General features: G+C 38.5%; 1 protein-coding gene across 1 annotated transcript in view; it reads left to right on the top strand.

Annotated features, from left to right (window-relative positions):
* Positions 1-502: 502 nt before the first annotated feature.
* The window catches only part of JAK2 (Janus kinase 2), a 122,253-nt gene continuing 102,015 nt past the window's right edge, over positions 503-20,740 (top strand). The window contains exon 1 of the mRNA XM_056106906.1: positions 503-749. Coding sequence (XP_055962881.1) covers positions 527-749 — 223 coding nt within the window. The 5' untranslated portion in view covers positions 503-526. The remainder of the gene's footprint in view (positions 750-20,740) is intronic.

Raw genomic sequence — 20,740 nt, 5'->3', positions numbered from 1 at the left:
AGGGTTTTGTGCCATCTTTCTGTAAGGTTTTGTTGTGCTTATGGGTGTTTTCCTTCTTGAATTTCAGGAGCCGTTTTAGTCCTTCTTGTAGGTTTGGTTTTGAGTCTATGAAGTTCCTGAGTTGTTGTTTATCTATAAAATGGTGTATCGTTCCATTGAGTTTGAGTGAGAGTTTATCTGGATAAAGTATTCTTGGTGAGGCATTCATTTCATAGGCAATTATTAGAGTAATTCAGTTGTTAGAAATAATGTTGTTTGACAAGATCTCTTCTGTTGTCAATAACAAATTTTGTTTGCATATTTGGTTAGTGTTACCTATTTAGATTGGTTGTTGGCTTCAGTTTTATGGTACTTAACAAGAAATTTATGATCTTGATGCTTGTTACCATGGTAGTGTACAGGACTTATTTAATAAATTTGACACCGCTTCTCTTTGAAGATTTCCTTGCAAAGGAAGGATAGCAGATTAAAATTTCATTTGTAATTTTCTTTGCTCTTATAGGCAAATGATTTGAAAAAGGACTGCATGGGAATGGCCTGTCTTACAATGACAGAAATGGAAGAAACATCGTCCCCTGTACATCAAAATGGTGATATTCCTGGCAATGCTAATACTATGACACAGATAGATCCAGTTCTACAAGTTTATCTTTATCACTCCCTTGGAAAAGATGAGGGAGATTACCTGAAGTTTCCAACTGGGGAATATGTTGCTGAAGAAATTTGTATTGCTGCTTCTAAAGCTTGTGGTAAGTATTTAATGAAAGGTTTTCTTCTAAATAAGTTACTTCTTTAATTATGCTGCTATAATGAAATATAAATATAGCATTTTTGCTTGTAATTTTTAGTGCTTATGTGACTGATCTGTATGTTTTCATGAGGATGATAATGAGAATAAAATTATTTGATAATCTGGGCTAATAACTATTCACAAAATATTTATATTCATCTAAATTATATGTTGAAATATTCTTCTTTAATTTAATCATATTTATTTATTTATTTTATTCTTTGGGCCTTTGGGCCACATCCAACGGTGCTTAGGGCTTTCTTCTGGCTCAGGGTGCCATATGTGGTGCCAGGGATCTAATCTGGTCTGCTGCATGCAAAGCAAGAATATTAACCACCGTACTATCTCTTGGCCCATATTTAGAGATGGGGGATTTTGGGAATGATTAGGTCCTCAGGGTGAATTCCTCAACATTGGGATGAATGATTTAATAAGAGAGACACAAGAGAGCCCTGCTATGTTTGGTCATAACAAGATGATATATTAGAAGATGAATCGTCAGTGTACCAATTATTAGACATCACATATGCTGGTGCCTTAATATTATACTTATTAGCTTTCAGAATGATCAGAAATAGAATTTCTATTATGTAAAAGCCACTTAATAGCAGCCTGAATGTACTAAAATTCCAGTACATAAAAAAACTGTACTGAGTAATAGGGAGGAATGTTGTGACAAATATTTTAGAATGTTGAAGGGCTTTGGAAATGAGTACTGGGTAATAGAAGATTTTTGTGGGAATAGCCTATATTTTTTATAAACAGATATTTAAAAGGTAATTATGCTCAGGAGCAATAACACAGTGGGTAGGGTGTTTGCCTTGTGTGCAGCCAGCCTGGCCTAGCCGGGTTCAATTCCTTCGCCCCTCTTAGAGAGCCCGGCAAGCTACTGAGAGTATCTTGCCCACACGGCAAAGCCTGGCAAGCTAACCGTGACGTATTCGATATGCCAAACACAGTAATAAGTCTCACAAAAGATATGTTACTGAGTCCATTCGAGCACCTCGATGAACAATGAGAGGACAGTGCTACAGTGCTATGTTGAGGATTCTGAAAGAAAAGAACCATAGAGATATTCCTAATCATCTTATTGTTACTTTTAACAAAAATCCTGGAACCTTGTAAAATTTTTGTTTGTTTTTCCTTTTGGGGCAATACCCGGCACTGTTCAGGTATTATTCTTTGCTTTGCATTCAGGAATTACTCCCGATGATGTTTGGGAAACCATATGGGATGCCAGGGATTGAACAGGGTCTCGTGGTGCAAGACAAGCTCCTTACCCACTGTACTATCGCTCCAGCTCCATACTGTGTAAATCTTATTTTTTAATATTTTTGATTTTTGAGTTACACTTGACTATGCTGAGGGCTTACTCCTAGCTCTGTGCTAGGATCAAGCAGCTATATGGTGCTTGGGGGACCAGTATGGTCTGGGTGTTGCTGGAGCTGGCCACGTGCAAGGCAAGCACCTTACTGTCTGTACTGTATCTCTAGCCCCATGAATTTTGAAGATCTGATTGGTTTTATTTATATAGTTTATTTTTGGTCAGCATTTGAAGAAATTCTGTAGAAATTGAGTAAGTAGAAGAGATCTCCAAGAATTGTTTTTATAGACAGAAAAGAGGGGAGATCAAGGAAGAGGGATGATTCTAGGCTTTCATACTTGGCTAAAGGAAATAGAAGAAGGCCTGTGGCAGATTCTCACATCATTTGGGGATTAGTAAAGATTACTTCAGTGGTGAAGATTCCATATTGATTAGTTGAGACTTCATTTCCTAGGGGAGGTTGAAATTGCAGTTAGTTTAGGCATTAAGACTTGGTAGGTTTAGCACAAGTGCCTCCATGTTTTCTTTTTAACAATAGAAGATAACAAAGTAATCTTTGAAAGAATTGTGGTAGAAACATGATACAGTTGATATAGTCTCAGATAAATATGTAGAACTTGCTATTGGAAACTGTCGAAAAAGTGATTTTTGTAAAGTGTCAAGAAATTTGCCAAAATTGTTTCACTACTGAGTGTGAAACAATTATGTGGAATTATCAGTGAGCTTAAATTTAGCTAATTTCTTTCTTTTTAAGTCTTAGATTTTTTTGAAATCTTAGTATTTCTGTGATCACAATAAAAATTAGAAATTAGTTGTCAAAATATATGAAAAGAGTCTAACATTCTAAGTAATAACATTTGTAATTTATGGGATAAAAAAATCAAAATTAAATATGAATACTTTTGAATTAATTGATCATAGAATTGCAGTATGCCAAAATTAATGAGATAAAGTTAAAGCAGAGCTTAGAGGGAGCCTTTAATTAGCTAGTGATTTCTAACAAAGAAAAATATTAAAGGTATACCTTCACTCCTCCTAATTGCTTACAGTAAAATTGGAAAAGAGAGACAAATCTAAAGGCAGAAGTGATAAAAATAAAGCAAAACCTGAACATTTGAAAAATTCTCTCCCCAGTCACGTAATGAAAATGAATAAGGATGGTCAGAACAGGGTGATACCATTTGATAAGGTGACCATTTGATAAGGTTAATAAGGCTTCTTTAAAGAATAGGGGATCCATATCCTTAAACTGTGAAGAGTTGGCCTGAAGGCAATTAAGAAATCTTTTGGATTGCCACTTCTCTTCATAGCCGGAGTACAAGGGCCCCAGGGGCACAGTGATTTAAAAGGAAGAGTTGTGGAGACCTTGAACTGGCTGCCAGAGCTGGCCTCACATTGAGGATTTCGCTGGTGCACTGCATGTGCTGAACTCAGTTGGCTGCTCCTGTTGCTCTGGCAGTCCCTGCTACAGCAGCTGACTCATTGGAAAACATAAGCAGTAAGCCTTGGTGGAGATTGCCACCAGTGCAGAGTTCACAGGTCCAAGGACATGGATGCTTCCACCTAGATTCAAAGGTCAGAGCCACCAAATCCTTTGATGCCTTCCTTGCTAGAAGCTTTGAGGACTTAACCTCAGCCAGAGTGACAGAGGCAGGATTGATTCCCCAGTGTGTCTGTCTGTAAGTGAAACCTCTGCCCAGCTGCACCTGGAGGTCAAAGTTTATTATTCTCTTTGTTGTCATCAAGTTAAAGAGGATTATTCTAAAGTCATAAGGAATTTGCTCTAGATTTGTTAGGACCTGTCACTCATTTCTTTACATTTTAACTTTTTGGAATAGAACTACCTTGTCCTGGAAGCTGTGCTCATCTCATCATTGTTTTTAAGAAATAAATACTTTGTTTCATTTCATAGTTTTGCAGTTAAAGAGCTATTTTTTCTTAGGTTAATTGTAGCTCGAATTACCCAGATTTGAGTTAGGTGATATTTAGGTGGAACATTGACTTTCTGAAGTTTGAGATGATGATGATGGAATGAGAACGTCTTTGGGACTGTAGGGATAACATGGATTTTAGTGGGGGTAGGATTTTGTGCAGTCTGCAGGGGGCCTAGAGTCCATTCCCTGCGATACTTGTCTGTGCTGCAGTGTGAGCCTCTCGATGGTTCAGTATCATACCCTTTTCTGCAGTACTGCTCAGGCACAATGGTGCTGGATCAGGACAAGACCCAGTGGTGCTCTGATTGCTGGAGGTAGAGAGAGTGGGGCTTAATGCTGCCGACTGAACTCTAAGTCTACTCATGTTGGGCATATGCTCTAATCCTTTGGGCTCATGGGAAAAGGACATAAATTTGGGAGGATCAGAGGAAGTATACAGTATTGTTGGCTGAGTATTTGTATATTCTCCAACTCCCAAATTCATATAGTTAAACTTGTTTTCTTAGTGTCATTCCGTTTATACTTGGCATGGATCATTTGGGAGGTGATTAGGTTTGTGAATAGTTTATCACCTTAGCCAAGTAAGTGTTCCTGTGTAGTTTAGTTATAAAATTGTTATTTGTATTGTGGATATTTGTGTTTCTGTCTTATAAAAACATAGTCATACTGTGACATGTATCTCTAAAGAGCACTGTGCTCTGCAAACGCATGCAATAAAAACCAGGGGACTTACAGGAAAAAGTAGTTTTAGGGGGTACAGTACTCAGAAACACTAAAGAAGGGATAAAAACCTAGTAAAAACAGCACACATCTTCAAGGGTAAAGATAGATATATATATGTACACACGTATATATGTGTGTGTATGTGTGTGTGTGTCTGTGTGTTTGTGTGTGTGTGTGCTGTGAGACATACGGTAATTTCCCTTTAAAAAAGTCGTGATGTTTGCTTCTGGAAGTGGGTATTGGAAAGGTTGCAGCTTTTGTTTTAAACAGTAGAAAAAAAAGTTACCTGAAATCAGATGAGAAATTTTAATACCATATCTAGATGCCTTGCCCCTATATGTCGTATTAAATTTTTACCTTAAAACTTATGGTAAAATGATGTAGCTGGTAGATGTTTTAATAGATGTATATCCTCATTTTGGTTTCAAGGAAAACCTTCTATTTGAGGTGTGATGTTCTCATGGTGGAAGGCAGGAAAACATAAGAGTTGCAGGAAATTTGAAATAACTCTCAATGCCTATGCTTACATCCAATATAGTATTACTTCTGATCATATGGATAGTTCTGCAGGAATTTGGAGAAGGGCAAATGTTTACTTATAAGTATCATAGTTGTTGACCTTGAGCTAAAGCAGTTATTACAACAATAAAATGAGTTCATAAGAAAACCCACATGCCCAAATCTCAATTAACAACCAGTTATAACTGTTGGAAAGGGAACTAGCATCACTTTCCATTGGAGATAAAAGGCATGCAGTTTTCCAATTTACACATAATATATGCAGTCTTTTTCTAACCTTTCGACTTTATTTAGTGTTTTGTATCTTATTGCTTACATATCTACTGTAATTTTGCCTATTTGCCAAAAATACTGATTTTTCTTTACTCATTATTCAAAGTAAATTTTCTTATCTAATGTAAACACTCAAAACATTTCCTTCAGTCATAACATTAAATTCTAAATCTAGACATCTCATTTTTCACTGTGTTATGTCTTGGTGTTACTCTGGTAAAGAAATCTGTTAACTAAAATGATAGCAGTCCTTGTAGCATGCAATCAGCATTGACAAGTTTTATGTCAAATAGGATATGAGATTATTTTCTATGGCAAAGAGACAAGTTTTAGACAAAATAGCTATATAAAGGTATCTTTTGGGGTTTTCTCACCTCACTTACTCCTTTCCCACTTATTCCTTACTTGATTTATGACACATGGGCACCTAGCCTTTTCTTTTTTTTCTTAATTTAAAAAAATTTTAACTTTTTTATTGAATCACTGTGAGATAGGCCCTTACAAAGCTGTTTATGATTGGATTTCAGTCACACAGTTTCCAGAACCCATCCCTACGTTTCCCAGTACCAGTGTCCCCAGGTTCTCTCCCATCACCCGCCACTCCCCACCTCCTACCACTTTTCTTCTCTCTCTCTCTCTCTCTCTCTCTCTCTCTCCCTCCCCCCCCCCCACTTTTTGGGCATTGGGTTTGCAAAATTGATACTGAAAGGTTATCAAGAATACCCCTTTACCTACTTTCAACACTCAGTTCTTGTCCAACATGATCATTCCCAGCTGTTTCCCAGCTATTACTGTCATAGTGGTCTCTTGTCTATCTTACCTACCCTTAGCCCCATACACATTTGTAGTTAGATCCAACCATTGACCAGTCCTCTTAACCCCTGTTTTCCCTAGCCATGGATATTAGTCTTCTACTATTATATATATGTATATGTGTATATATATATATTATCCCACAAGTGAATGCAGTCATTTTATATCTGTCTCTCTACTTCTGACTCATTTCACTCAGCATGATACTCTCCATGTCCTTCATTTATAGGCAAATTTCATGACTTCATTTTTCCTAAAAGCTGCGTAGTATTCCATTGTGTAGATATGCCATAGTTTCTTTATCCATTTGTCTGTTCTTGGGCACTCAGATTGTTTCCAGATTCATGCTATGGTGAATACTACCTAGCCTTTTCTTCTTTCTTTCCTTCTGCCTCGTCCCTTCCCTTCCCTTCCCTTCCCTTCCCTTCCCTTCCCTTCCCTTCCCTTCCCTTCCCTTCCCTTCCCTTCCCTCCCCTTCCCTCCCCTTCCCTCCCCCTCCCCTCCCCTCCCCCTCCCCTCCCCTCCCCTCCCCTCCCCTCCCCTCCCCTTCCCTTCCCTTCCCTTCCCTTCCCTTCCCTTCCCTTCCCTTCCCTTCCCTTCCCTTCCCTCCCCTCCCCTCCCCTCCCCTCCCCTCCCCTCCCCTCCCCTCCCCTCCCCTCCCTTCCCCTCCCCTCCTCTCCCCTCCCCTCCCCTCCCCTCCCCTCCCCGGTCCTACAGTGCCACTGACTCCCAGGGATACCTTGACAGTACTTGGGACACTTCAGCAGTAGAGGTATACCAGGTGGTGCTTGGGGGCCTTGCAGTGCAGGATTAAACTTGGGTCCCAACATATACTAATCTCTGTGCTATTTTCTGTCCTGTTGTTTTGATTTATATGCTTTATAGACAGGGAGTGTAATGTTTCTTTTTTATTCTTTGTGGTCAGACTTGATTTGACTATTTGGAATCTTTCGTGAATCCATATACATTTAAAAATTGAAAAATTCTATTCCTTTGAAAAATGCTATTGGTTGTTTGATAGGAATTGCACGACTCCATAGATTGCTTTCAGTAAGATGGTCACTTTCCCTTTACCCTAACTTATTTTGTAAAGAAATATAATAGATTTATGTGCTTTTTGTATCCTGCTACTTTACTCATTATTTTTAGTAGTATTTTTGGATATGTGTTTACATGCCATCCAAAGTCATTCTTTTACATCTTAATATACTTTTTTTTTTATAATAATATACTATTTCTTAATATACTATTTCTCTTTGTATGGAGTTTAAAAAATTCATCTATATTGTACTATGTTTTTAGTCTTTCATGACTGAGAAAAATTTAAGTGAGTAATATCAAATACACGGCAATGTGAATGAATTTTGTAATATACGTATGAAGTTTAATCAGAAACCAGTTACATTAGGAAATTTGTATGCAAATGTGAGCACTGTTTTATGATTGTTCCCACTGAGTAGTTTCAGAACTTTTGTCTACAACATTGTTTGGCCCATAGATGCATGTATTTATTTATTTATTTATTTTAATTGTGTTCCACTAGCTTATATTGTCAAAGGGGATCACTTTTTTTTTTAATGTAGGAGTACTGCTATTTATTCAGACAATATTAGGCTGATTGAATTGTGCATGAACTCCACCTTACTTTTTTTTTCTATATTTTTATAATTTTATTTATTGAATCACCGTGAGAGCAGTTACAAAGCTTTCGGGTTTAAGTCTCAGTCATACAATGAAACACCATACCTTCACCAGTGCCTATTCTCCACCACCAAAAACCCCAGTATACCCCCATCCCACACCCTCCCCCTGCCTGCGGGGCAGATGATTTCCAAATTACTCTCACTCTACTTTGATTACATTCAATATTTTGTCACAAGCCACCCCATTATTATTTGGGATTTTACCCCAACACTGGCTGGAGTGATAGCACAGTGGTAGGGCATTTGCCTTGCACGCAGCCAACATGGCCGACCGGAGTTCGATTGCTCCGCCCCTCTCGGAGAGCCCGGCAAGCTACTGAGAGTATCTCGCCCGCACGACAGAGCCTGGCAAGCTCCCCGTGGCGTATGCGATATGCCAAACACAGTAACAACAAAGTTTCCAATGGAGACGTTACTGGGCCCGCTCGAGCAAATTGACGAACAACCTTTTACCTTTACCCCAACACTCAGATCTGCCGAAAAGGCAACAGTAGACAATTTGTTTTCTCTTCCTGGTTATGAATAATATATGATGTTGCACGGCTGCAGTAGTGGCCACACAATTTGAAATTGTGAAATTTTAACAATTAAATTTGAAGGGATTTCTTGCCAAAACCTGCTGGGTTCCGAGATTTGTTCCTGAGTCTCTGGGATCATGGCCATTAAGCAGCTTGATCAGGAGCCAGAGAGGCCGTTTGTGGGTGATGACTCGGGATCTTGTTGAGGCGGGGAGGAACTGGCCGGCTCCATCCCCATCCCATGAAGCCCTGTGTGTCTTGTCAATGCGGGCCCAAACCTGATTGTCCAGTGACCTCTGGAGGATGACAGCCACTGAACCCCCAAGGGGGCGTAAGCAGAGGGACAGCACCCTTTCCCCCCTGGGGTGACCTGGCGACAGTAACTACTACTGGGTTCCAGATGCATTTCTGCCAAAAGCTGCTGGGTTCCCAGATTTGTTTCCGAGTCTCTGGGTTCATGGCCGTTAAGCAGTTCGATCAGGAACCAGAGAGGCCTTGCCTCCAATTATATAGCTGAGCCAGAGTTGGTTTGTGGGTGTGTCTCCCACATACCTAACTTTTGGCTGTTTACTTTCTTGGTAAACTTTGCCCCAAGTTTTTGGGGTCTGACCAAAGGCACAGCAGCAATTTTGGGGTATCTGGAAGTCTGAACGAGCCATCAGGCTGCTGAGGCACTCGCCTCACAGGTTCAGATTGACCTACTGGTGGCACCATACCCCCAGAAAAGGGATCACTTTAGCTTCATACTATTTTGTAATCAGAAATCTTAGTTTAATTTTTTCCCTTTTTTTGGATTGCTTTGGCTAAGAAACTATTTTAATTTTTATATGAATCTCAGTGGTTGATATTTCTGCAAGATTATAGAAGGGATTACATTTAATGTAGAGGCCAATTTGAGGAGTATTCTTAGTCCTGTGATTCATAAACATGAAATACCTTGTCTTCCAGGTATTTAAGTTTTCTCAGAAATATTTTTTTACTGTTAAGTGTATAAACGCATACTTCTGTTCATTGGTATTCACTTGATTATTTTAGCAACTGAAATTTGAGAAAATAAATATTTTAAAAAGGTAAAAAAGGTAAAGGCCCTCCCGTTGATCGTCGATTTGCTCGAGTGGGCCCAGTAACGTCTCCATTGGAGACTTTGTTGTTACTGTGTCTGGCATATCGAATACTCTCGGTAGCTTGCCGGGCTCTCCGAGAGGGGCGGAGGAATTGAACTCGGGTCGGCCATGTTGGCCGCTTGTAAGGCGAACGCCCTACCCGCTGTGCTATGGCTCCAGCCAAAATATTTTAGTATTGTATAATCTTGCTATATAGAATTATAACAGAATTAAAAATTTGTTTCCTTTTTTTTTTAATGTTTATTAGTGAAACACCATGAGGTACAGTTGTAGACTTACAAATTTTTGTGCTTGGGTTTCAGTTATACAATGATCGAGTACCCATCCCTCCACTAGTGCCCATTCTCCACCACCACTAATCCCAGTATCCTTCCCCCCCCCCCCCACCCCCATTCCCCCACCCTAACCTGCCTCTGTGGCAGGGCACTCCCTTTTGTTCTCTTTCTCCTTTTGGGTGCTGTGGTTTGCAAAAGAGGAATTGAGTGGCAATCATGTTCGGTCTATAGTCTACTTTCAGCATGCATCTCCCCACTGGTCAATTAAGTGAAAACAGATAGACAAATGGGACTATCTTAAACTAAGAAGCTTCTGCACCTCCAAAGAAACAGTGACCAAAATACAAAGACAGTCTACAGAATGGGAAAGGATATTCGCCTAATACACATCCGACAAGGCTTTGATATCAAGGATATACAAAGTACTGGTTGAACTCCGCAAGAAGAAAACATCCAACCCCATCAAAAAATGGGCCAACGAAATGTTTCAATATTTTTTGTTTTGGCACCAGACTGCTTCTTCAGGGATTACTCCTGGTGGTGACTGGGAGCTGTATTTGGTGCTGGGGATCTAATGGGAGCTTAATTCAGTTTGGGCCCCAATTACAAGGGAGGTGTATTCAGAAACCTTCCTACAAAAGAAAACCAGGAACACAGGACTTCACTGATAAATTCTACCAGTCACTTAAAAAAGTAGCAACAATCTTTCTCAAAATCTTTCTTTTTCCTTTTTGGGTGGGGGCACACTGAGCGATGCTTAGGCTCCTGGCTTTGCTCTCAGGAATTACTCGTGGCTGTTCCCCAAGGGACTGGATGGGATAATGGGGAGGACAAACCTGGCTTAGCTACGTGTAAGGCATATAGCCTACCTGCTGCACTTTCTCTCCAGTCACAAATTTACTTTTAATTTATAGAATTATAAATTTAGATTATACTACACTTAGTGAGTGAAAAATACGTACTGTTTTGAAAAGTATATGAAACTTGTAGCAGTAGTCAAAGAAAAAGCCTTTATAAATTTTAAAGGACTAAAGTTATGGAATATCCTAATCATATAATGATATAATTATGTGATTATCATATAATAATAATTCTATGATTATAAAAAGTAAGCTGAAAAATCAATAGTAAGAATAATTAGTATAATCAAATAATTAAAATACTGGACAACTTTGCCATTTTTTCTTTTCTGAATCTTTATTTCAAATATGTTAGAGTTTATAATTTTGTTATAAACTGCACCTTCTCACCACTGTCATTATATTGAAATAAACCTCAAAATCCCCCAAAAAAAGTGGCAACCAAAAAAAGGACCCTGAAAAACATAATTTATATTATCAGACACTGAGACTACTCCCGTAAGATTTAACAGTTACTTAACAGCAGCCATTATGAGTATATTCAAAGAACTTTAGAGCACTATGATAACAGAGGAGTAACAGAAATAAAAATAGGTGGCTTCTAGGCTCTATCCCTCCAAATAAAAGACAAAAAATTAAAAACTGTCAGAAATAGCTTGTGAAAAATTTGAGAATGCTATGGTGTGCAGCAACCAAGAAATTGATTCAAGAAAAGATCAAGTACAGAGTGGGAGGAAATGGCTTTTCTGTTTTCCCTTGCTCCAGTCTCCTCTCTGCTCTGGGAGGGTTTAGTGGCAGTTCTGAGTATGAAACTGTGGTACAGGATTTTGGAGTAAAGTGAGCCAATCTCAATCTCCAGAAACAGATTTTTGTGTCTTTTAATCTGACTGGAAACTGAAAAAAGATTAGTTATGAGTATTAGTACCTGTATTTCACCTAGTGTTCTCAGAGCAGCAAAGTACCTACACTGTGGGAATTCCTTGAAAGTGTTATAAAACAAAACAGCAACCTGCTTGCCTCAAGGCAAAGTTTTAAAGATAAGGCAAACAAGGGATACACTGAAAGCTGAAGAGGAAATACCAAGGGGCAAGTTTAGGAAATTAAAGCATTGAAAGGCATCCACATATACAGAAGAATAGAAGCCTAGGAAAGACAAACCTGAAGGTCCTCTGCATCTCAATCAAGATGATGTTTCTTTATTTGTGGTTGGGTTGGAGTCACACCTGATAGTGATGAGGGCTTATTCCTGGGTCTTTGCTCAGAGATCACTTCTGGTGTGTCTCAGGGGGCCATATGAGGTGCCATATAGGATTGAACCTGAGTCAACTGACTGCCAGTTGAGATACCTGTCCTATTACTGGTTCCACAGGCAAATTTTCAGATGCTGTGCAAGCAATAAGGGAAAAGTTGTAAAGAGACTGACTTAGTATTGAAGGGTAAGGTAACACAGTCAGTCTTGAAAGATTGGGATAGATTTTTAGTCTTTTTTTATTTTCTGGCTTATTTTTGGGTCACACCTGGCAGTGCTCAGGGGCTACTTCAGGCTCTGCAGTCAGGAATTACTTCTGGCAGTGCTGGGGGATGCCTGGGATCGAACCTGGGTAGGCCATGTGCAAGGCAAACGCCCTACCCGCTGTACCACTGCTCCAGCTCTTTTACTCCTATTTCTGATTAGGAATTCAGGAGTATGTCTCTCAAACAAAATCTGACTATAAGCTAATGAAACAAAGATTTCAGAGACTAGATATGGCGAGGAATATAAATTTTATGAATGTGCTTTAGGAAAGTAAATGAACAATTATCAACCTAAGCAAAATATACAACACTGCAAATAGAGAATCAGATTTCCATTTATTGCATTATAAATGTAACATGTTCAACTTTTCAGAGTTCACTAAAAATTTGGAAACAGGCATACAAATAAGAAAATAATCTCATTCCTAGGAGAAATAAAAAGATACTCCACTTGAGGAGCAGAGATACAGGATTTAATAGATCATGAATTTAACTCAACCTCTTTAAATCTGTCTAAAGAGCTAAAAAAAAAATTCCAGTACAAAGAATTAGAGGAAATTAGAAAGAGAATGGTATATTAGCAAAGAGGAAGTATTAACAAAGACATGGGGATTATAAACAAATTTAATATTTTTATGTCTTCCTTTTGAACTGACTGCCTGGTATTCCTTTTTATTTGTTACACTTCCTGATGCTACTGTTAGCAGGTTTATTTTAACTTAAAAATCATTCTTTTCAGAGACATCTATGTGTTTACATTTATAATACATAAATAGCAGTCTTCTTAGTAGCTCAGGGTATGATTTTAATTTAAATTGCTCTTACATTTACATATAATGTGATTACTGATATATTGTGTTAAAATATAGTATCTTGCTGTGTACATTTTTTTCATGTTTTCTATTTTGGACCTTCTCCTTAAATACATAATACCTATTAAAACATTATATAAGTATCAGGGTCCTACTTTTTTTTAAGTTGAACTTTTTGTTTGTTTTTGGGCTATACGCAGCTATGTTCAGGGATTACTCCTTTGCCTGTGCTCAGGGATCTTCTGGTGGAGATCAGGGGATCATATGCCTTGCAAGGGACTGAACTCAGGTCAACTTTGTGAGAGGCAAGCACCTTACCTATTATAATACCTGTTGTATTATCTCTCTGGCCCCAAGAATTAATATTTAAACATAATCCACAGATAATTTTTAGACACTAAAGTTTGAAAAGTATTGGATTAGATCATTCACATTGGGGTTGGAACCTAAATGTTTTACTCATGGTATCTTTGCAAGTAACCCTTGTTATATGCCTTCTGCTTTGCTAAGCACTTTATTCATATTATCACATTTTATCTTTCCATCTATTCTGTGAATGTCTATTCTATTCTTGACCTTATAGGTGATGAAAGAAAGATCTATTACAAGCTTACCTGCTAGTAGATGGCTGAGCTCAAGCATGAGCTTGGAATCGTCTATAGAAAGGACTCTAACCTTATACCATGTTGCTGGGTTATAATTATCCAACTAAGAATGCTTTTGAGATAAAAATTAATACTGTTCACAGTATACTAAGGGAGTAGAGATAAAAATCAGTCTATATTGATCGACTTAAACTATATATGCTTGTCTTATCTGTAACTCAGTACTACACATAGCATATAAAGCTGTAGTAGCTTTTGTAGCTGATACCTTCATACTCGTGTACATTTTACATACTCTGACTGCAGTGGCCCAGGATAGCCACATTCTTAATGAAATTGCATTCCCTCTTGGGCTGGAGCGATAGCACAGCAGGTAGGGCATTTGCCTTGCACGCAGCCAACATGGCCGACTCGAGTTCGATTCCTCCGCCCCTCTCTGAGAGCCTGGCAAGCCACCGAGAGTATCTCGCCCCATGGCAAAGCCTGGCAAGCTACCAGTGACGTATTCGATATGCCAAAAGCAGTAACAACAAGTCTCACAATGTTACTGGGCCCGCTTGAGCAAATCGATGAACAACGGGAGGACAGTGACAGTGACAGCTTTACCTCTTCAAGAAGCCTTAAATGATTATTCATTGAAGTCATAACCACTTTTGATAAATTGTGTTTGTGTGTTTTTGGCTACACCCAGTTCTTATCGTCTCTTCACTCAGGAATCCCTCCTGAAAGGACTTGGGGAGACTTCTGTGATGCTGGGGATTGAATCTGGGTCAGCTGCAGGCAAGCCAGGTACCTTACCTGGTGTACTATCTCTCTCACTCCCCACTTCTGATGACTTTTTAAACTCTGTTATTGTATTTGGTTTTAGGCCACACTTGGCAGTGTTCAAGACTGACTCCTATTCTTTGCTCAGTGGTAACTCCTTCCGGTGGTCAGGGGATAATATGCAGTGCCAGAGATTGAACTGGGATCAGTTCAGTCACATGCAAGGCAAGCCCCTTAACCCCTGTACTGTCTTTCTAGCCCTGAATTTGTAAACTTCTAAAAGAATACTAGAGCTGGACAAAAGTTAAAGCAATTGAGTATAGATGTCAGGGTTTTTTTGGTTTGTTTTTTAAATTATAACAGGGGAATTACTTCAGTGTACTACTCCAGTATAGCACTCCAGTATAGTTCAATTCTGAATACAACCAGAACAGGTAGTAATTTATAGCCCAAGAATGAGTTGTAAGTAGGCAGATTCTGGCCAAACCAACCTAGCAGGATTCATGTTGAAGGCAGGGAAATAGTAGGAATAAGAAATTTGATCAGATATCAAAAGATATTCTTGCAAAACTGACTTAGCAGGATTCTTACCAAAACTGGTTTTTAGTTGGAAGTACATGAATGGGACTTGTTGGGAAACAGTTCATAGGAGCCTGGCTGAAATTTAGTGAAACAAAAAAATCTTTATGATCTTTCTTCTTTGCTTTTCCTATGGACCACACTTTCGTTCCCTTACCCTTTTAAATTTATAATTTTCCAGTACCTTCTCCAGGTCATTTGATGCACTGTAAAATCCATAAAGTTAGTGGGTATTTTTGATCTTTGTATTTCCTGTACCATTCATGTACCAATTATAGAATAGGGACTGTTTACTTTAAAATTTTTATTTCAGGCACCATATTTACAATATTGATAATGGTTAGGGTTTCTTGGGAAAAACATTCTAGCACCACATCCTCCACTGAGGTGTCATCTTCTTTCCGCCATATCCCAGTGTCCCTACCCCATTTAATTAATATTAGTGGAATAATGACTCTTCTTCCTATAGAATAATATGAAACTAGATCAAAATTAGGATGTTGGCTTGGAAAAGAAGAAACACTTAAAACTTAATGAATAGGAAGAATGAAAAGAACTCCTGTTCCTACTGTTTCCCTGTCCTGCTTTGTAGAGAGATTGAAAATAAATTTGAGGCCCTATACAGTACAGTTGGCAGGGGACTTCACTTGTATGCAGCCAGCATGAGTTTGATCCCTGGTACCCCATACGGTCCTCCAAGAAGTGATCCCTGAGTGCAGAGCCAGGAGTAAGCCCTGACTTACAGGTGTGGCACCCAAACCCAAACCAAACAACAAAAAAGAAAGCTTGAAGTTTCTTTGAGCTCTTACCTTTTCAATATTCTTTATTTATATATATATGTATTTACATATGCACACATATATTACATTGTTACCCTTTTTTTATTTGCTAGGACACCCAAATTGATTTTACTGAGAAAAGATGAAATAGTGTTAATATATAATTTCCATTTTGTGTAAAATATCAGTTAAACTAAGCATGACCATAGCACTGTATGTGTATATATACACATCTCTTTTGAGATTTATGAGTTTCTGAAACAAGGGTGGTAGATGAGTTTACAAGATGGCAGTGGTAGAATGTGGGCATGGCTGCCTGGACTTTGGGAAGTATGGGAAGGGGGTGGGGAAGGTCACCCATCTTGACTCTGAGAAGGCCTGGAGTTTTCAGCCACAGACAACCTATATACCTGAAGTTTTTGACAGATTAGGTTCCCTGTGGCACTCAGTTCTGAGACTTTGGGGTCCAGCCAAAGCTGTGGTGGTGGCTTTGGGGTGTGGGAGTAGTTGCCAGAGCTTTGTTTAGGCAAGAGCTGGCTCATCCCCCTCTGAGAGTGCCCTGGTGGTCTCAGCTGGGAATGGGTATCTGAGAAATTTCTGTGGCTCCAAGCACTGTCTTTTGGTTTTTGTTTGCAAGATTGGTATGTATCTCTTTATTCTTACCTTTTTTTTTTTTTTGCGGGGGGGGGGGGGGCTTTTTGGGTCATACCCAGCGATGCACAGGGGTTACTCCTGGCTCAGCACTCAGGAATTACTCCTGGTGGTGCTCAGGGGACTATATGGGATGCTGGGAATCAAACTCGGGTCAGCCACGTGCAAGGTAAACGCCCTACCTGCTGTGCTGTGGTTCCAGCCCCTATTCTTACCCTTTTGTGCCAATTTATATGAATACATTAATTTTCTTCTTTTAAAATTTTTTTCTGTTTTTCTATAATTAGGTATGGACTTTTATGTAAGAAATAATTATGCACTGAAAACTCAATTCTTAATATGAATTTGATTTTTTTCTGCTTTGTGTGATTAGGAAATCATTGTATTATTATAAAAATATGGCTTTTTTAGAATAAGACTCTGGCTATGTGATGCATTGTGTGAATAGAAAAGAAGTTGCATGAGCCAAACACAGTACGATAGTATTATGTTGTTGCCTGATAAGATGATGTTTTTTAAATTTTCAAATTTAAAATATGTTTTCAATGCAGAATTCTAGTTAAAATTAGTAAATTCAGGGCCCTGTGAGAAAGCTTGGCTGTGCATTCAGGAGTTGTCAGTCTCTGGTATGAAGTGATATATCATGGTTTTTTTATTTGCATTTTTCCTGTTGCATTTTCATATTCCATTTGGTAATTTGTATTTTTTTTCCCATTTTTTTGATGGCGTTTGATTATTTTTTTGTAGAATTCTACCAGTTCTTTATGTATCTTGGATATTAAGCCTTTATTGGATGAGTGGTGAGAAAATTGTTTCTCCCAGTCTGTGAGCTGTCTTTGTATTCTAATATTTTTTTTTTGAGGTGCAATAGCTTCTTAATTTAATGTAATCTCATTTGTTTTATCTTTTCTTCTACTTGCTGGGTAGCTTGCACTTCATCATTAAAGATGCCTCTACTTAAATGTCAGGGAGAGTTCTACCTATGATTTTCTCTACGTGCTTCTCTACGTTCAGGCCTGATGTTGAAATCTTTAATTCATTTTTTTAAACTTTTGTGCATGGAGTTAGAGGTTCATTTTTTTTTAAATGTGGCTGACAAGTTTTCTCAGCACAATTTATTGAGGCATTCCGTGTACCACTTTGTACTTTTTGCTCCTTTATTGAAGGTTTACTGACCGTGTACCTGCATGTCTGCCTCTGGGTTTTCAATTCTATTTTACTAATCTGAGGGTCTGTCTTTATTCCAGTACCACACTGTTCTAATTGTACTGCTTTATAATGTAATTTAAAGTTGGAGAGATTTGCAGACCACAACACCCAAAAGGAGAGAGAGAACAAAAGGGAATGCCCTGCCACAGAGGCAGGGTGGGATGGGGGGGTGGGGGTGGGAGGGATACTGGGATCCATGGTGATGGAAAATGGGCACTGGTGGAGGGATGGGTATTTGATCATTGTATAATCGAAACCCAAGCACAAAAATTTGTAAGTCTACAGCTGTACCTCATGGTGTTTCACTAATAAAAATTAAAAAAAAAAAAGTTGGAGAGAGTGATGCTTCCCATTTATTCTGTATGACTTTCCAGAATGTTTTCTCTATTTTTTTGAAAAATGTTGTAAGTATTCTTATGGACATTGTGTTGTATGTGTATAATACTTTGGGGAGTATTGCCATTTTGACATGGTAATCTTCCTAATCTGTGAGCATGTCTTTAAGTAGTGTTTGTTGTGTTCTTTGTACAGGTCTTTCACCTACTTAGTTAAGTCAGCTCATAGTTAGTTGATTTTCTGAGCACAGTTGTGAATGTGATTATTTTTGTAACACCTCTCCTGTCTGTTTTATTTATTGCATATAGGAAAGCCATGGGCTTTTGCACATTAATTTGGTACCTTCCCATTTTACTATACAAATTTATTTCTAGGAGCTATTTTGTAGAATCTTTAGGAATTTCTAAATATAGTATCATGCTGTGCATAAATACTGACTTCTTCCTTTCCCATCTGATGCCCTTAATATCTTCTTCTTGGCTAATTGCTATGGCAAGTACTTTCAGTACTATATTGAATAGATGTGGTAAGAGGGAGCAGCGATGTTTTGTTTCTGATCTTAGGAGGGAAAACTTGTAGTTTTTGTCCTATTGAGTATAATGTTTTCTATGGGCTTGTGGTTAATGGCTTTGGCTATGTTGAGGAAAGTTCCTATGGTTCTCATTTTACTGGGAGTTTTTTTTAATAATGAATGGATGCTGGCTCCTGTCATATGCTATCCCTGCCTCTATATGATACAATAGTTTTCCTTATATTGATATGGTATGTTACATTGATTATGTTATTACATTGATTGTGTATATTGTATTAAACCATCCTTGCATCCCCAGAATGAATCCCACTTAATCATGGTGTATGAGCTTTTTGATGAATTGTTAGATTTGATTTGTTAGTATTTTGTTGAGGATTTTTGAGTCTATGTTTATCAGGTCTTTAATTTTCCTTCCCTCCCCCCTCCCCTTTTCTCTGTCTGCTTTTGGTTTCAGGGTGATGTTTGCTTTATAGAAACTGTTTGGAAGTGTTTCTGTTTTTACAGTTTCCTTTAAGAGCCTGAAAAGAATTGGCAGTTATCACTTCTTTACACATTTGAAAGAACTCACTAGTGAATTCATCAGGGCCTGGGCTTTTGTTTTTTAGGAGAATTTTGGTTATCATTTTGATATCCATGACTTCATATTTCCTAACAGCTGTATAGTATTCCATTGTGTAGATGTACTAGAGTTTCTTTAACCAGTCATCTGTTCTTGAGCACTCAGGTTTTTTCCAAAGTTTGGCTACTGTGGACAGTGCTGCAGTGAACACACAAGTGCAGATCTCATTTCGACTAAACTTTTTTGCCTCTCCAGGTTATATTCTCAGAAGTGGAATTGCCTGGTCAAATGGGAGCTCAATTTCAAATTTTTTGAGAATTGTCCATACTATTTTCCAAAAGGGCTGAACCAGACAGCATTCCCACCAGCAGTGAATGAGGGTCCCTTTCTCGCTACATCCGCACCAACACTGGTTGCTTTTGTTCTTTTGGATGTGGGCCAGTCTCCGGTGTGAGATGATGTCTCATAGTCATTTTGATCTGCATCTCCCTGATGATTAGTGATGTAAGGCATTTTCTCATGTGTCTTTTTGCCATTCAGATTTCTTCTTTGAGAAAGTTTCTGTTCATTTTAGCACCCCATTTTTTGATGGGGTTGGATGTTATCTTCTTTGGAGTTCAAACAGTGCTTTATATACCCTTGATATCAACCCCTTATCACATGGGTATTGGACAAATATCCTTTCCCATTCTGTAGACTGTCTTTGTATTTTGGTCACTGTTTCTTTTGAAGTGCAGAAGCTTCTTAGTTTAAGATAGTCCCATTTGTCTATCTCAGTTTTCACTTGTTTGGCCAATGGGGTGTCATCGTTGAAGATACTGTTAGCTTCAATGTTGTTGAGGGTTTTGCCAACCTTGTCTTCAATGTACCTTATGGATTCCAGTCTGATGTTGAGATCTTTAACTCATTTTGGTGTTACTTTTGTACATGGTGTTAGGTAGAGATCTGAGCCCACTTTTTTGCATATAGCTTTCCAGTTTTGCCAGCATATTTGTTAAAGAGGCTTTCCTTGCTCCACTTCGCATTTCTTGCTCCCTTATCAAAGATAAGATGATCATATATTTGGGGGGAGGTGTCAGTTTATTCAACTCTGTTCCATTGGTCTGCAGCTCTGCCTTTGTGCCAGTACCATGCTGTTCTAATTATTACTGCTTTGTAGTAGAGTTTGAAGTTTTAGAGGTTGAGTCCTCCCATTTTCTTTTTCCCAAGAATTGCTTTAGCTATTCTTGGGGACTTATTGTTCCATATGAATTTCAGGAGTTTTTTGCTCCATTTCTTTGAAGAGTGTCATGGGTATTCTTACAGGTATCAGATTGAATTTGTACAACGCTTTGGGGGGTTTTGACAATGTTAATTCTCCTGATCCATGAGCAGGGCATATCTTTCCATTTCCTCGTGTCCTCTTTTATTTCCTGAAGTGACGTTTTGCAGTTTTCTTTGTACAGGTATTTTATGTCCTTAGTTAAGCTGATTCCTAGGTACTTAATTTTCTGAGGCACGATTGTGAATGGGATTGCTTTTTTCATGTCACTTTCTTTCTCA

Source organism: Sorex fumeus, unplaced genomic scaffold (genome assembly GCF_029834395.1).
Source record: "Sorex fumeus unplaced genomic scaffold, SorFum_2.1 ptg000149l, whole genome shotgun sequence".
NCBI lineage: Eukaryota > Metazoa > Chordata > Mammalia > Eulipotyphla > Soricidae > Sorex > Sorex fumeus.
The sequence above is the reverse complement of the archived record's forward strand: the minus strand, read 5'-3'. Positions and strand labels throughout refer to the sequence as shown.